The 14,343-nt window shown below is 42.5% G+C and overlaps 1 protein-coding gene across 22 annotated transcripts in view; it reads right to left on the reverse strand.

Annotated features, from left to right (window-relative positions):
- Window positions 1–2,719: 2,719 nt before the first annotated feature.
- LOC139571467 (neurexin-1a-like) overlaps window positions 2,720–14,343 on the reverse strand; it is an 865,000-nt gene continuing 853,376 nt past the window's right edge. For all 22 annotated transcript variants that reach the window (XM_071394377.1, XM_071394372.1, XM_071394379.1 and 19 more), the window contains one exon: window positions 2,720–5,005. In XM_071394377.1, coding sequence (XP_071250478.1) covers window positions 4,698–5,005 — 308 coding nt within the window. In that variant the 3' untranslated portion in view covers window positions 2,720–4,697. The remainder of the gene's footprint in view (window positions 5,006–14,343) is intronic.

A 14,343-nucleotide genomic window follows, 5' to 3' on the forward strand; every position in this document is an offset into this window, starting at 1 on the left:
ATGTGTCCTTCTTCCTCAGCATTACTTCCCGATGTCTACAGTACCTTCCGTCTGCTTCCAAAAGAAGCATTACAGCAGTCACTCAGCCAGTCCCTGAGTATACAGTAATAGCACAACAGAAGGGATTGAATGCATTATTAACCATACATTAAATCCCATGCTGTGTAACACTTGCTACAAAATCCCCCAAAATGCAGACTACTAAATCATACAGTATTGTCAATTGGCCAAAACGGTTTTCATGTGTTTTTATTATAATTATGTCAACATTATCATACTGTACATCGGTCCATGTACGTAGAATAGATCTGCAAGAGGGGTAACATCACTCCATAAGAAGTAGGAGTAGGATCCCCATGACGTGGCTCTACCAGGGGTCGGGACGGAGGAGAGAAAGTGGAAAAAATTTGGTTGATGCAGAGAAGGAGAATTACATGAGCGTGTCGAATTAAAGGAACGTGTGGTACAGCAAGCTCAGACAGAGAGGGAGGAGAGAGAGATACGGGGAGAGGGAGAGAGAAAGAGAGGGAGTAGAAAGCGAGAGAGGGTAAGGGTAATGCAGAGGGAGAGAGAGTTACTGGGAGGGGGAGAGAGAGAATACAGGGAAGCAGTAGAGAGAGAGAGAGAGAGAGAGAGAGAGGGAGCGGGAGAGATACAGGGAGGGGGAGAGGGAGAGAACGATACAGGAGGGGCAGATGGAGAGAGAGAAAGAGGGAGGGAGTAGAGAGGGAGCGAACGAAAGAGAGAGAATGAGAGAGAGAGAGCGAGAGAAAGAGGGAGAGATACAGGAAAGGGGAGAGAGAGGGATACAGGGAGGGATAGAGACATATAGAGGGAGGGGGAGAGAGAGCGAGAGAGAGGGAGAGAGAGAGGGGGAGAGATACAGGGAGATACAGGGATACAGCGCAGATAGCGAGGGAGGGAGGAAGGACGAGAGAGCCTCAGTGAAAGAAAATGACAGCGCATGGGAGAGAAAAAGACGGAGAAGAGAAGAGAGAAGCATGGATAAACAAGTTACTAAAAATACTTCCTTCCTCCACCTCGTCCTCTCACAGACCATAAAATATGTACCCTAGTTTAATAAATCTGTCAGCTCCCTTTCGCCTATTTAACGTTATTCAAAATGTCCTTTGTCAATTCATCTCTCATTCTTTATACAGAGAGGCATCTTTGGTCCACGTCTCATTGTCAGTAGTCTTCTCATCGTCAGTCTGCTATTGCCCTTATCGTCTTTCATTTTGCAACATATGTCACTCACTCCCCTCTCCTTCCTTCCTCATCCTTTCCTACCTCTCTATGAAGTTCCCTCAAATCAGTGAGTCAATTCGTTCATAGCTTTATTGATCCGTGCCAGGTTGACATTGTGGTATCTTCATGGGTTGCATGTTCTGAGACAGCTAGGTCTCAGAGGTTCTGTATCTGATTCAGGATCTGCAGGGAATCTGCTTCCTTCTGGGATGTTTCCCTTCTTCACAGGAGTAGATTCAAATATTTTTGGTCATGTCATCTTATCTGTTCAAATAATCTTGCCATCTTAATGGCTAAGGGGGGTATAATGTTGCTGTTGGCATGCACAACAATTCCACACATTTATTAGTTATGTGTTGTATTGTGTGTTCTCTTAATTTCATTATGGAACCATGTTAGTGTAGGAAACTGCTAATTTAGCTAGCCTTTTAGTGAGACAGGAAGGAGTGGAGGATTTGTCAGTTAAACTGGTGCCTTTCAATGCATGATTCTGTGTGGTTGTTTTCAAATAACATAACAGGAACAAACATGTATTCCATATGAATTCAATATGTACAGTCCAATAACTAGGGGTGCTTGTCCATACCATAAGGTCATACTTTATTAGTCAGAAAGTGTTACTGAAAGCTCTATACAACATGTTTTGCCCTCACTGTGCTTCTGCTAAGAGTTACATTTGACATGATCCTGTCTCCATAACAAGCTCCATCTCTATACGCTCCAGGGGGCAGAACGAGGCAAGGCCAGCATAGAGGCATCATCTCCTTAGCCTTGAAATATATTCCCTTTGTGTTCTCTATGCAGGAGAAATATGTCTGAGCGTCTTCCCAAATGGCAATCTATTCCCTTTATAGTGTGAACCCTATTCCCATAGATTAAAAGTTGCGCACTATATAGGGAATATGATGCCATTGGCGATGCAAGCATGCAATACCTTCTATAGTTTTTATTGGCCATAATTATTAACTACAACTGAGTGAACAACAAGTTGCTGTCATAACTAGCTGGGTGTAGGCTCTTCAACTGGTTGAATATTCTTGGTTAACAAGTTGCTGTCATAACCAGCTGGGTGCATGCTGTTCAACTGGTTTAATATTCTTGGTTAACATGTTGCTGTCATAACCAGCTGGGTGTAGGCTGTTCAACTGGTTTAATATTCCTGGTTAACATGTTGCTGTCATAACCAGCTGGGTGTAGGCTGTTCAACTGGTTTAATATTCCTGGTTAACATGTTGAAACTGTAGGAATGAAGGTTTTATATTGTTCTGTTTGTTATTGAATGCATGGATGAATAAAGTAAGGTATAATTTAAGCAGTTATAGTAAGGATAGCATGTACTGAGACTTTCTAGGAAATGAAGATAAGTGACTTAAGATACTGATAAGAAAAAAAAAACAGAAAGGTAGACCAATGAACCATTTAGTAATTAACAAAGCACGTTTCACCATAGAACCTCATACAGAGACCGAAGTTCACTTAGGTAACATTTTATTTAATTTATTCATTTAATTTTTCAAAACTATTTTTTTCATAATAAATGTTACTGAGGTCAATAATAAAGACATTGTCACAATTTGAACATAAAATACTGTAGAAAAAAATAGCACATGTAGAAATCAAAAAAGAAATGAACAATCAAAGAATTTATAATAATCCTCATTATTTATAGGTCATAGTAGCACTCATTCCAAGTCCATCAGGTCACCAGGAAAGCAGAACAGAGCTGACAGTAGAATGACAAAAACACAAACCGTTCAAATGATCTCTTCCTATTTTTCTTCAGGTTGTTTGCATCAGCCCAAGCATACACTAAACAATCATGTTATAGGACCACTTATAGGAACACATACAGCAACATCATCAGTAGTATACGTCTTCATTCGTACATAGCTAGGTTTAGTTTGTGGGGCAGGTATAGGGAGGAAGGCTGTCCGTTACTGTTACTGCCCCAGGAATTGGGAAGAAGCAGGAATGGGGAGAAAGTTCGTGATACCCTGGAGACATGACCTCCTCCTGCATATCATCATGCCAGGTCTCTACTGTGCACTATCATTACCTTGTACAGTTTGAGGACAGTCAGGCTACTACTGGGCGGGGTCAATATATCTATTAGATCAGGTTGGCATTTGTATAAAAACTAAACAGTTGTTTAATGGGGGAATAAAGAATCCAACTGAAAAGAAAAGTAATTGCTGATCAACGTCGTCATAAAATCTTCTATATCTAGCAACACTTAATAACATTTAATTTGGTATTTTTGTCATTTTTGAATTTGTTTTTTATTCCAAAAATGGTTGGAGGAGGAGCAGATATAGCTTGCGTGGTCATCTATACAACAGGCTATAAAACACCACTTTGTCACTGTCCAGAAAGCACATATAGATGTGGTTGTACTGTATATAAACATGTACTGTAATAAGATACGTTTTGCGTGCATGGAGTGTTCCAGTATCAGAATGATCGCATTCAGAACATTCGGACTTCTCCTTCCAGAATTCTGTAAAACACTTTGCCTTAGTTTTCAACAACAGTGTGGAATCAAAGGCAGCATGATTTCTTAACTGGCAAAGATGAATCTTAATCATAACTTGACATAAGTCTCTCTAGATCAAGATTAATCGGAGGCCATTTTGTCTTTGCACTGTTGATAGATCAGGCAGCCAAATGTTCCTTTAGTCTGTGTTTTGGCCATCATTGCCACCATAAACAGTGCTAATACTTTGGCTGATTAGTCAAACATACAGTAGGTAGCATCTTTATCCTTTCACTTCCTTCTTCACTGTTACCTTGCCTTCCCATTATGCCATCTCTTTTCTATTCACTCGTCATCTGTTGTTGCACATGTTTGGTGTTGGGTTTTCTTTATTTACCTCATTTGTGCGTTTTAAATATTTTCTCGTAGAAAAGGTCCCAGTTAACACAAACACAGGATATGTAAATTAAACATTGGAGTTTATAGTTGTAATATATCTTCCTCAATTGTATACCTCTCCTCACCCGTTTGCATCTCTCCTCACCTGTTTGCATCTCTCTTCTCCCGTTTGGACAACCAACACCCTGGTAATAAACTGAATAAAACTGATTGGATTGTTTGTTGTTTTAAGATGTATAGGTACTCCTGTTGATTATTCTGCAGTTCCAACCCCTCTTCAGTATAGTCCAATAGAGTACCTCAATCTCCCTGGTGCTATTTCCTAAAGCCCAATTTGTTGGGTTTTAAGAATCTAAAGGAAGATGTTCTGTTTTATTTTTTAGTCCATTTGACATTCAGGTATAACACCATCCCACCATGTCTTGGTAAAATTTAAGACAAAATGTTATTTTGTAGTTTTTGTTGAATTTTGTTTGTTCATTATTATACACTTTTTAGTGGTCTTCTGATCTCCTGATTGGTCTTCTCGAGTCAAAAAGTTTGTCGGGCCAGTGGCGAAGACCAGAGACAGTAAGGATCACACGTAATACTCCTTGTCCTTATTCTTCTTGCTCTTAAAGGAGGTCTTGGCTGCGTTCGGCGGTTTGTCCTTCACCAACGTCCCATTGGACTGCGATGTGTTACTGATGTAGTTACGGCTCTCGTCCACATGGTAAGATCCCTCGTCCCGGTTGCGGTATTTGTACATGGCGTAGAGCAGGATGAGGATACAGAGTGCGGCTGCCGCTATGATGCCAACCACCATCCCTGTGGTACTGCTTGACTCACGGAATACCCCCTCCGATGGACCTGGGTAGCCCTTCACCGCCGGGCCTGTTGGGTTAGCTGTGGAGAGGGAGAGAGAAGGAGGAAGTGGTTATTATAAGTAGCTCATATTTAACACAAGATAGCCTATGCATTTCCACACAGAACACATTCCATAGCATATAATATACTACTAAAAAATACTCAAAGTAGTAAAACAATGGAAGTTTATTTTCAAATTCATTGAAATTCACACAATGACAACAGAATGGGAATGGATTTATATCAGGAGCATGAACATCAATATAGAGTATGATCAATATCTTTAGCCGCTATGAAGGTGTGCTAGCAGATTCCAGATCCCCTGACCTGAGTGTAACTTAACAACAGAGTCACTTCATTCTGTTTTTATGACTAACTCATAACCAGCACCAACTTACCAACAATACCTCAACCATTACATGGATGATCTCACCCACAATAACTCATACTCACAGCTCAAAACTCACTGATCTCACACACACATTAAATGAAAAGGCAAATATGGAAGAGTAGTGAAATGAGGACATGTTGACAGTCCATGATGACTCATAGTGACCAACAAATGATAAGACAATTTAGAGCAAAACAGATTTTCCATTATGATGCAAATGAGGGTGCCTTCAGAAAGTATTCACACCTCTTGACTTTTTCCACATGGTGTTGTGTTCTAGACAGATTTTTGGACACTGGTCTACACACAATACCCCATAATGTCAAAGTGTAATTAAGTTTTTCGAAAGGTTTACAAATGAATTAAAAATGAAAAGCTGAAATGTCTTTAGTCAATAAGTTTTCAACCCCTTTGTTATGGCAAACTTAAATAAGTTCAGGAGTACAAATGTGCTTAACAAGTCACATAATAAGTTGAATGGACTCACTCTACATTATCCAGTGCCCGTGCTCCAAATTACACATCGGGAAGACCACATGCACACTGAGACATGGGTCAGAGAACACAAAAGCTCGATTAGAGCAAGGACGAGAACTATCCTCTAGCAGCCCACTTTATTCAGCACCAAGACCTCAGTCAATGAACTAAAGATCTGGGCTATAGAGAAAATGCGGAGGTATGAGAGAGGAGGTGATATTGATCTTTTCTTACTTCAAAAAGAGGGTAAATGGATCCATCTCCTAGACACTGTCACCCCCCCACGTATTAAACAAACTAGATCTGAACTTTTTTCTCTAGTATACACAATCCTTCCTAGACTGATCAGGCGTTTGTGTATTTCTTTGCTCTGCTGAGTTATTGATAATCGTCACAAGCTGATCATATTTCAACAACATAAAATTTGAATCCAAGCCAAACTGAAATCTTATCAGAAACATGTTGGGGGATTTTCACAGCTTTCTATTTCCTTACAACCGATCAAACTGATGTCATTTGGACATGTTTCATGGACAATCTTTGATTTTTAATATGTTTTTATTGTATATTATCCCAGGTCTCCAAACGTCTTTGCTCCTCGAAAGAAGCAGAGATCACAGAGAATTTGACCGATGTCAACTAGATTGAAGCATTTCTTTCATTCTATAAATGTATGACATTATCCTGGTGAGCAGGGCTTTATTTAGTCTTCTAAGGCAAAATATAATGACAGAAGAGAAGCTGCAAGTTGACTAATACATAGCCTGTGAAAATGTCGGAAATTCTAAGCAGAAATATATCTGTATTAGGCACAAAAAACAATCCTGCACCCCCTGTCAAAAAAATCTTTCCATCTGACTGTAGCCTACAGCACCATTTCTGTATTTGCGGTTAGGGTCGTGTGCAACCCTCAGATTTTGACTTTCTCACATATAGTCGGGCGGTTCCAGATGGATTATTAGCTATTGCGGGTGGGTGCGGGTGAACAAACATCTGACCCGCGCACCACAAGTATTAATACGTTCTGAAGTTACTGTACAAATTAGCAACAGAATGATCCCCATCAATTTCAGTATATTCATTTTCAATTAATTTAAATGAATAGGCAATGGCCAATGCGGCCTCTGTAATGAACTCTAAATGTTCGACAGCAGTGGGTTAATAACTGACCTACACTGCACTTATGGGAGGAATTTGCACCGGCTGAATGGGAAGCTGATTAGATATTAGACAGCCCACTTTGTGTTCCGAGTACCATCCAAATTCTAATCCATCTTAATTCATCTCCCTCTGATAGGCCTCCACTGTTCTGTTTTGCTCCACTGCTCTCTCCCTCTATCTCTCATTTCAAATCAAAGTTTATTTATCACGTGCGCCGAATACAACAGGTGTAGACCTTACAGTGAAATGCTTACTTACAGGCACTAACCAACAGTGCAAAAAAGGTATTAGGTGAACAATAGGTAAGTAAAGAAATAAAACAGTAAAAAGACAGTGAAAAATAACAGTAGTGAGGCTATATACAGGCACCAGTTAGTCGGGCTGATTGAGGTAGTATGTACATGTAGATATGGTTAAAGTGACTATGCATATATGATAAACAGAGAGTATCAGTAGCGTGAAAAAGGGGTTGGCGGGTGGTGGGACACAATGCAGATAGCCCAGTTAGCCAATGTGCGGGGGCACTGATTGGTCGGGCCAATTGATGTATGTACATGAATGTATAGTTAGTGACTATGGTTATATGATAAACAGAGAGTAGCAGCAGCGTAAAAGAGGGGTTTGTGGGGGGGGGGGGGGGGGGGGGCGCACATGTAAATAGTCTGGGTAGCCATTTGATTACCTGTTAAGGAGTCTTATGGCTTGGGGGTAAAAACTGTTGAGAAGCCTTTTTGTCCTAGACTTGGCACTCCGGTACCGCTTGCCATGCGGTAGTAGAAAGAACAGTCTATGACTGGGGTGGATGGGGTCTTGGACAATTTTTAGGGCCTTCCTCTGACACTGCCTGGGGTAGAGATCCTGGATGGCAGGCAGCTTAGCTCCAGTGATGTACTGGGCCGTACGCACTACCCTCTGTAGTTTCTTGTGGTCGGAGGCCGAGCAATTGCCGTACCAGGCAGTGATGCTCTCTCTCTATCTCGAGATGTCCAGTCTAAGCTCTTCTCTGTCCTGGTACCCCAATGGTGGAACCAGCTTCCCCCTGAAGCTAGGACAGCAGTCTCCCTGCCGATTTTCCAAAAACATCTAAAACCCTACCTCTTCAAAGAGTATTTTAAATAATCCCACAGCCCCCCCCCCCCCCCCCACCACCTCCTCAACCCCCCACAAAAAGACATTCCTTTTGTGAACTAACACACAGTAGTTTTTTTTAATCCCTTACTAACTCTGACTGCTGATAGCCACTTTGAGGAAAAATGTACTTACTATGAGTGATGTGGTGGTCTCACCTAGCTATCTTAAGTTGAATGCACTAACTGTAAGTCACTCAGGAAAATAGTGTCTGCTAAATGACTAAAATGTAAAGATAAAGTACTTTTCACACACTCATCTCTTTCTCCGCTATTCCTCTTTCTAACATAATGGTTGATGTTCTGTCTTTACGTAAGTGCACAGTGTGATGGCAGATTACAGCTCGTCAAGAAGACGAGTCAGATCTAAGAGACAAAACACTGTAAGGACAACGAACGAATAACAGCAAGCGGTGGGTGTCCTATAACCTCTGACCACAACATCGGCCATCATTTTCTGTTCATTTCCCGATGAAATCGCCGCTGTTCGCTCAAGTGTTTGTTAGTGTACACATCCCTTTTCTTTCTCTACCTGGGAGGCTACACTCAGGGGAGGCTACACTGAGGGGAGGCTACACTCAGGGGAGGCTACACTCAGGGGAGGCTACACTCAGGGGAGGCTACACTCAGGGGAGGCTACACTCAGGGGAGGCTACACTCAGGGGCACAGGAGGCTGCTGAGGGGAGAACGGCTCATAATAATGGCCAGAACGAAGCAAATATAATGGCATTAAACACCTGGAACCATGTGTTATTATTATTATACTTATTTTGTTGTATTTTTACCCCTTTTTCATGATATCCAATTGGTACTTACAGTCTTGTCCCATTGCTGCAACTTCCCTATGGACACGGGAGAGGCGACGGTCGATAGCCATGCATCCTCCAAAACATGACCCTGCCAAGCCACACTGCTCGCTTAACCCAGAAGCCAGCCGCACCAATGTGTTGGAGGAAACACCATCCAGCTGGTGACTGCAGTCAGCTTAAAGGCGGACTGCCCGCCACAAGGAGTCGCTAGAGTGCCATGGGATGAGGAAATCCCGGCCGGCCAAACCCTCGCCTAACGACGCTGGTCCAATTGTGCGCCGCCTCATCTATCTCCCAGTCACTGCCGGTTGTGACACAGGCTGGGATCGAACCCGGGTCTGTAGTGACGCCTCAAGCATTGCGATGTAGTGCCTTCGACCGCTGCGCCACTCGGGAGGCAAGGAAACCATGTGTTTGATGGATTTGATACCATTCAACTTATTCCGCTCCACTCATTAACACGAGCCCATTCTCCCCAATTAAGGTACCACCAACCTCCTGTGCTGAGGAGAGCACTAGAGCTGGGGGCTAACAATGCTAACAGATAGACTGTGTACCAAGTGGCACCATGTTACCTACGTATATAGTGCACTACATTTGACCAGGGCCCATAGGGACTATATAAATACATTAATAAATAAATATATATAGGCACTATATAGGAAATAGGGTGCCATTATGGTCAAGGACAGGAGTAGAGAGTGCAGTAGTGTAGGTGAGCAGCTAACAATGCTAGCAGACAGTCAAGGACAGGAGTAGAGAGTGCAGTAGTGTAGGTGAGCAGCTAACAATGCTAGCAGACAGTAAAGGACAGGAGTAGAGAGTGCAGTAGTGTAGGTGAGCAGCTAACAATGCTAGCAGACAGTAAAGGACAGGAGTAGAGAGTGCAGTAGTGTAGGTGAGCAGCTAACAATGCTAGCAGACAGTAAAGGACAGGAGTAGAGAGTGCAGTAGTGTAGGTGAGCAGCTAACAATGCTAGCAGACAGTAAAGGACAGGAGTAGAGAGTGCAGTAGTGTAGGTGAGCAGCTAACAATGCTAGCAGACAGTAAAGGGCAGGAGTAGAGAGTGCAGTAGTGTAGGTGAGCAGCTAACAATGCTAGCAGACAGTCAAGGACAGGAGTGGAGAGTGCAGTAGTGTAGGTGAGCAGCTAACAATGCTAGCAGACAGTCAAGGACAGGAGTAGACGAGTTAGCACAGCTAGGGATTGAGTGTGACTGAGCCTAGCGACAGATTAGATTTGCCCGTGACAAGCCCACTTATCCTTGAAGGCAGGTGTGAAGAAAGAGCTGGCCTCGTGGGCACAAGCCACCGGCTGACACGCTGACAACACTCTCCTCCTCTTCCTCCTCTAGCTAACATTATGAAAGGAGAGGGGAGCATTTCTCGTGGGTTACTTTGGTTCAGGGTCAAAGATTTGACAGTAAAGATAATGTGGTGGCTGGCGGAGGGAAGACGAGGTGGTTCAGGAGAAAGGGAGATACAGAGAGGGAGAAGGGAGAGAGCAAGACAGAGAGAGAGGAGGAAGAGGAGGAGGAAAGAAAGAGAAAAAGAATGAGAGAAAGAGCGAGATAGTGAAGTTTGTCAAGCCACCTCTCTCTGACCTCACCCATCATCTTGTCAACTGTCGCCCGCGGAGACGGTGGCGGTGACAGCAGAAGGGGACAACACATGAGGCAGGAGGGCTCTGTAAAACACTAGGAGTGGGTCATACGACTGGGTTATGTGACAACCCTGCTGTCCTCACCGGGCCTGATTCAGAGTGAAGATCAAGCTTGCACAACTAGGACCTTTGCTTGAAATCATTCATTGATATCAATGGCAGACTTTGAGAAAATTCTAATTAAGAGCATGGATCTCATGTCAGAATACCACCCAGCATGCTCAGTCTCCCACCCTCTTGATGGTTCTCTTCTGGCTATGATCCATTTATAGAGATAATAGAAACAGATTATTTTTACTTGTTCCCGCTGTGTGTCTTGAATCAGTTGTCTTCTACTCTCTTTACTAATCTCATGAAAGCTCTTCTCCTGTCTTTTCTTACCCCAAGCATCGTTTGTGCAGTACTGTACAAATAGCACATAATGCATGTTAATGGAGCCCAATTAGTAAGATATGGAGAAGATATAGAAGCAGGAAATCATGGGAACGTTGTTGACATGAACATCAAATGAACTGTACCCTGTACCCCACTATGATATGACAATGATTTAGATTTTCCTTATTCTTTTTTGTGTCAGATTTGTACATGTTTGACGAAGGTCTTTATTTAACCTTTATTTAACCAAGTAGGCCAGTTGAGAACAAGTTCTCATTTACAACTGCGATCTGGCCAAGATAAAGCAAAGCAGTGCGACAAAAAACAACACAGAGTTAAACATGGGATAAACAAACCTAGAGTCAATAACACAATAGAAAAAGCTATGTACAGTGTGTGCAAATGTAGAAGAGTATGGAGGTAAGGCAATAAATATGCCATAGAGGCTAAATAATTACAATTTAGCATTAACACTGGAGTGATAGATGTGCAGATGATGATGTGCAAGTAGCGATACTGGGGTGCAAAAGAGCAAGAGGATAAGTAACAATATGGGGATGAGGTAGCTGGGTGTGCTGTTTACAGATTGGCTGTGTACAGGTACAGTGATTGGTGAGCTATAGATGGTATAGACTGAGCAGAAGATGATAAAATGACTTAAACTAACACTATTTCTAGATAAAATAAGTAGCCTAATTGTAGTTATTACATGAACAAAGAATGGATTCATCTTGAATCAGTGGACTGTTCTGGAGGGACGGAGTACTGTACAGTAAGTATCACTACTTAGCAGACTGGTCTGAAGGGAGGAAGTACTGTACAGAACGTATCACTACTTAGCAGACTGGTCTGAAGGGAGGGAGTACTGTACAGTAAGTATCACTACTTAGCAGATTGGTCTGAAGGGAGGAAGTACTGTACAGTAATATAACTACTTAGCAGACTGGTCTGAAGGGAGGGAGTACTGTACAGTAAGTATCACTACTTAGCAGACTGGTCTGAAGGGAGGAAGTACTGTACAGTAATATCACTACTTAGCAGACTGGTCTGAAGGGAGGGAGTACTGTACAGTAAGTATCACAACTTAGCAGACTGATCTGAAGGGAGGGAGTACTGTACAGTAAGTATCACTACTTAGCAGACTGGTCTGAAGGGAGGAAGTACTGTACAGTAATATCACTACTTAGCAGACTGGTCTGAAGGGAGGGAGTACTGTACAGTAATATCACTACTTAGCAGATTGGTCTGAAGGGAGGGAGTACTGTACAGTAATATCACTACTTAGCAGATTGGTCTGAAGGGAGGGAGTAAAGTACAGTACGTATCACTACTTAGCAGATTGGTCTGAAGGGGGGGGGGGGGAGTACTGTACAGTACATATCACTACTTAGCAGACTGGTCTGGAGGGAGGGAGTAAAGTACAGTACGTATCACTACTTAGCAGATTGGTCTGAAGGGAGGGTGTACTGTACAGTACGTATCACTACTTAGCAGACTGGTCTGAAGGGAGGGAATACTGTACAGTAATATCACTACTTAGCAGATTGGTCTGAAGGGAGGGAGTACTGTACAGTAATATCACTACTTAGCAGACTGGTCTGAAGGGAGGGAGTACTGTACAGTAATATCACTACTTAGCAGATTGGTCTGGAGGGAGGGAGTACTGTACAGTAATATCACTACTTAGCAGATTGGTCTGGAGGGTGGGAGTACTGTACAGTAATATCACTACTTAGCAGATTGGTCTGAAGGGAGGGAGTACTGTACAGTACGTATCACTACTTAGCAGATTGGTCTGGAGGGAGGGAGTACTGTACAGTACGTATCACTACTTAGCAGACTGGTCTGAAGGGAGGGAGTACTGTACAGTAATATCACTACTCAGCCGACTGGTCTGAAGGGAGGGAGTACTGTACAGTAATATCACTACTTAGCAGACTGGTCTGAAGGGAGGGAGTACTGTACAGTAATATCACTACTTAGCAGACTGGTCTGAAGGGAGGGAGTACTGTACAGTACGTATCACTACTTAGCAGATTGGTCTGGAGGGAGGGAGTACTGTACAGTACGTATCACTACTTAGCAGATTGGTCTGAAGGGAGGGAGTACTGTACAGTACGTATCACTGCTTAGCATATTGGTCTGAAGGGAGGGAGTACTGTACAATAATATCACTACTTAGCAGATTGGTCTGAAGGGAGGTAGTACTGTACAGTACGTATCACTACTTAGCAGACTGGTCTGAAGGGAGGGAGTACTGTACAGTAATATCACTACTTAGCCGACTGGTCTGAAGGGAGGGAGTACTGTACAGTAAGTATCACTACTTAGCAGATTGGTCTGAAGGGAGGGAGTACTGTACAGTAAGTATCACTACTTAGCAGACTGATCTGAAGGGAGGGAGTACTGTACAGTAATATCACTACTTAGCATTGGATTAGCACTCTGGTCTGTATTGATGTATTTGTCCAGACAGATTAACCTTCATTAGTTAATGATTACTAGACTTTAGTCCTTAATGAAGTTTATAAAACTATAAACACAACCCATGAAACAACCCATGAAACAACCCATAAATCATCAGTTCGTGTCACTACCAGCAGCCACTCTATATAACCTAATACCACCCACTGGGTGGCACATAGCCTAGTGGTTAAAACTTCTTATGGCTGCAGGGGCAGTATTGAGTAACTTGGATGAAAGGTGCCCATTTCAAACGGCCTCGTACTCAATTCTTGCTCGTACAATATGCATATTATTATTACTATTGGATAGAAAACACTCTCAAGTTTCTAAAACCGTTTGAATTATATCTGTGAGTAAAACAGAACTCATTTTGCAGCAAACTTCCTGTCAGAAAGTGAAAAATCTCAAATCGAGGTTCTGTTCCAGGGCCTACCTAATCTTTTGCTTGAAATCTATTAGTATACATGTACTTCATACGCCTTCCACTAGATGTCAATAGGCTGTGAGAGGTGAAATGGGGTCTCTAGCTCTTTCTATGGTCAAAAGAGAGCGCTTGGAATGACAGGACCCCAATTTCCTTTGTTCAGGAAGACGCGGAAAGGACCTCCGGATTGGCTTCTGAAAAGCTGTTGTTATAGACGGCTAATAGCTCCGGCTTTGATTTTATTTGATAAATGTGACAATATCATCGTAAAGTATGTTTTTTCAATATAGTTTAATCAGATTATTGAAATTTTTTCGGGAGTTTTGGCGTGTTCCATTCTCTGAGTTTGTTGACGATGGAGAGTTTCGCGCCACTTGGCAAGTTTTGCTTGCTAAATCGAGAGGAAAAAAGGCCGTTCTAAAACCAAACAACGATTGTTCTGGACGAAGGACCCCTTGTACAACATTCTGATGGAAGATCATC

This window comes from Salvelinus alpinus, chromosome 3 (assembly GCF_045679555.1).
Source record: "Salvelinus alpinus chromosome 3, SLU_Salpinus.1, whole genome shotgun sequence".
Classification (NCBI taxonomy): domain Eukaryota; kingdom Metazoa; phylum Chordata; class Actinopteri; order Salmoniformes; family Salmonidae; genus Salvelinus; species Salvelinus alpinus.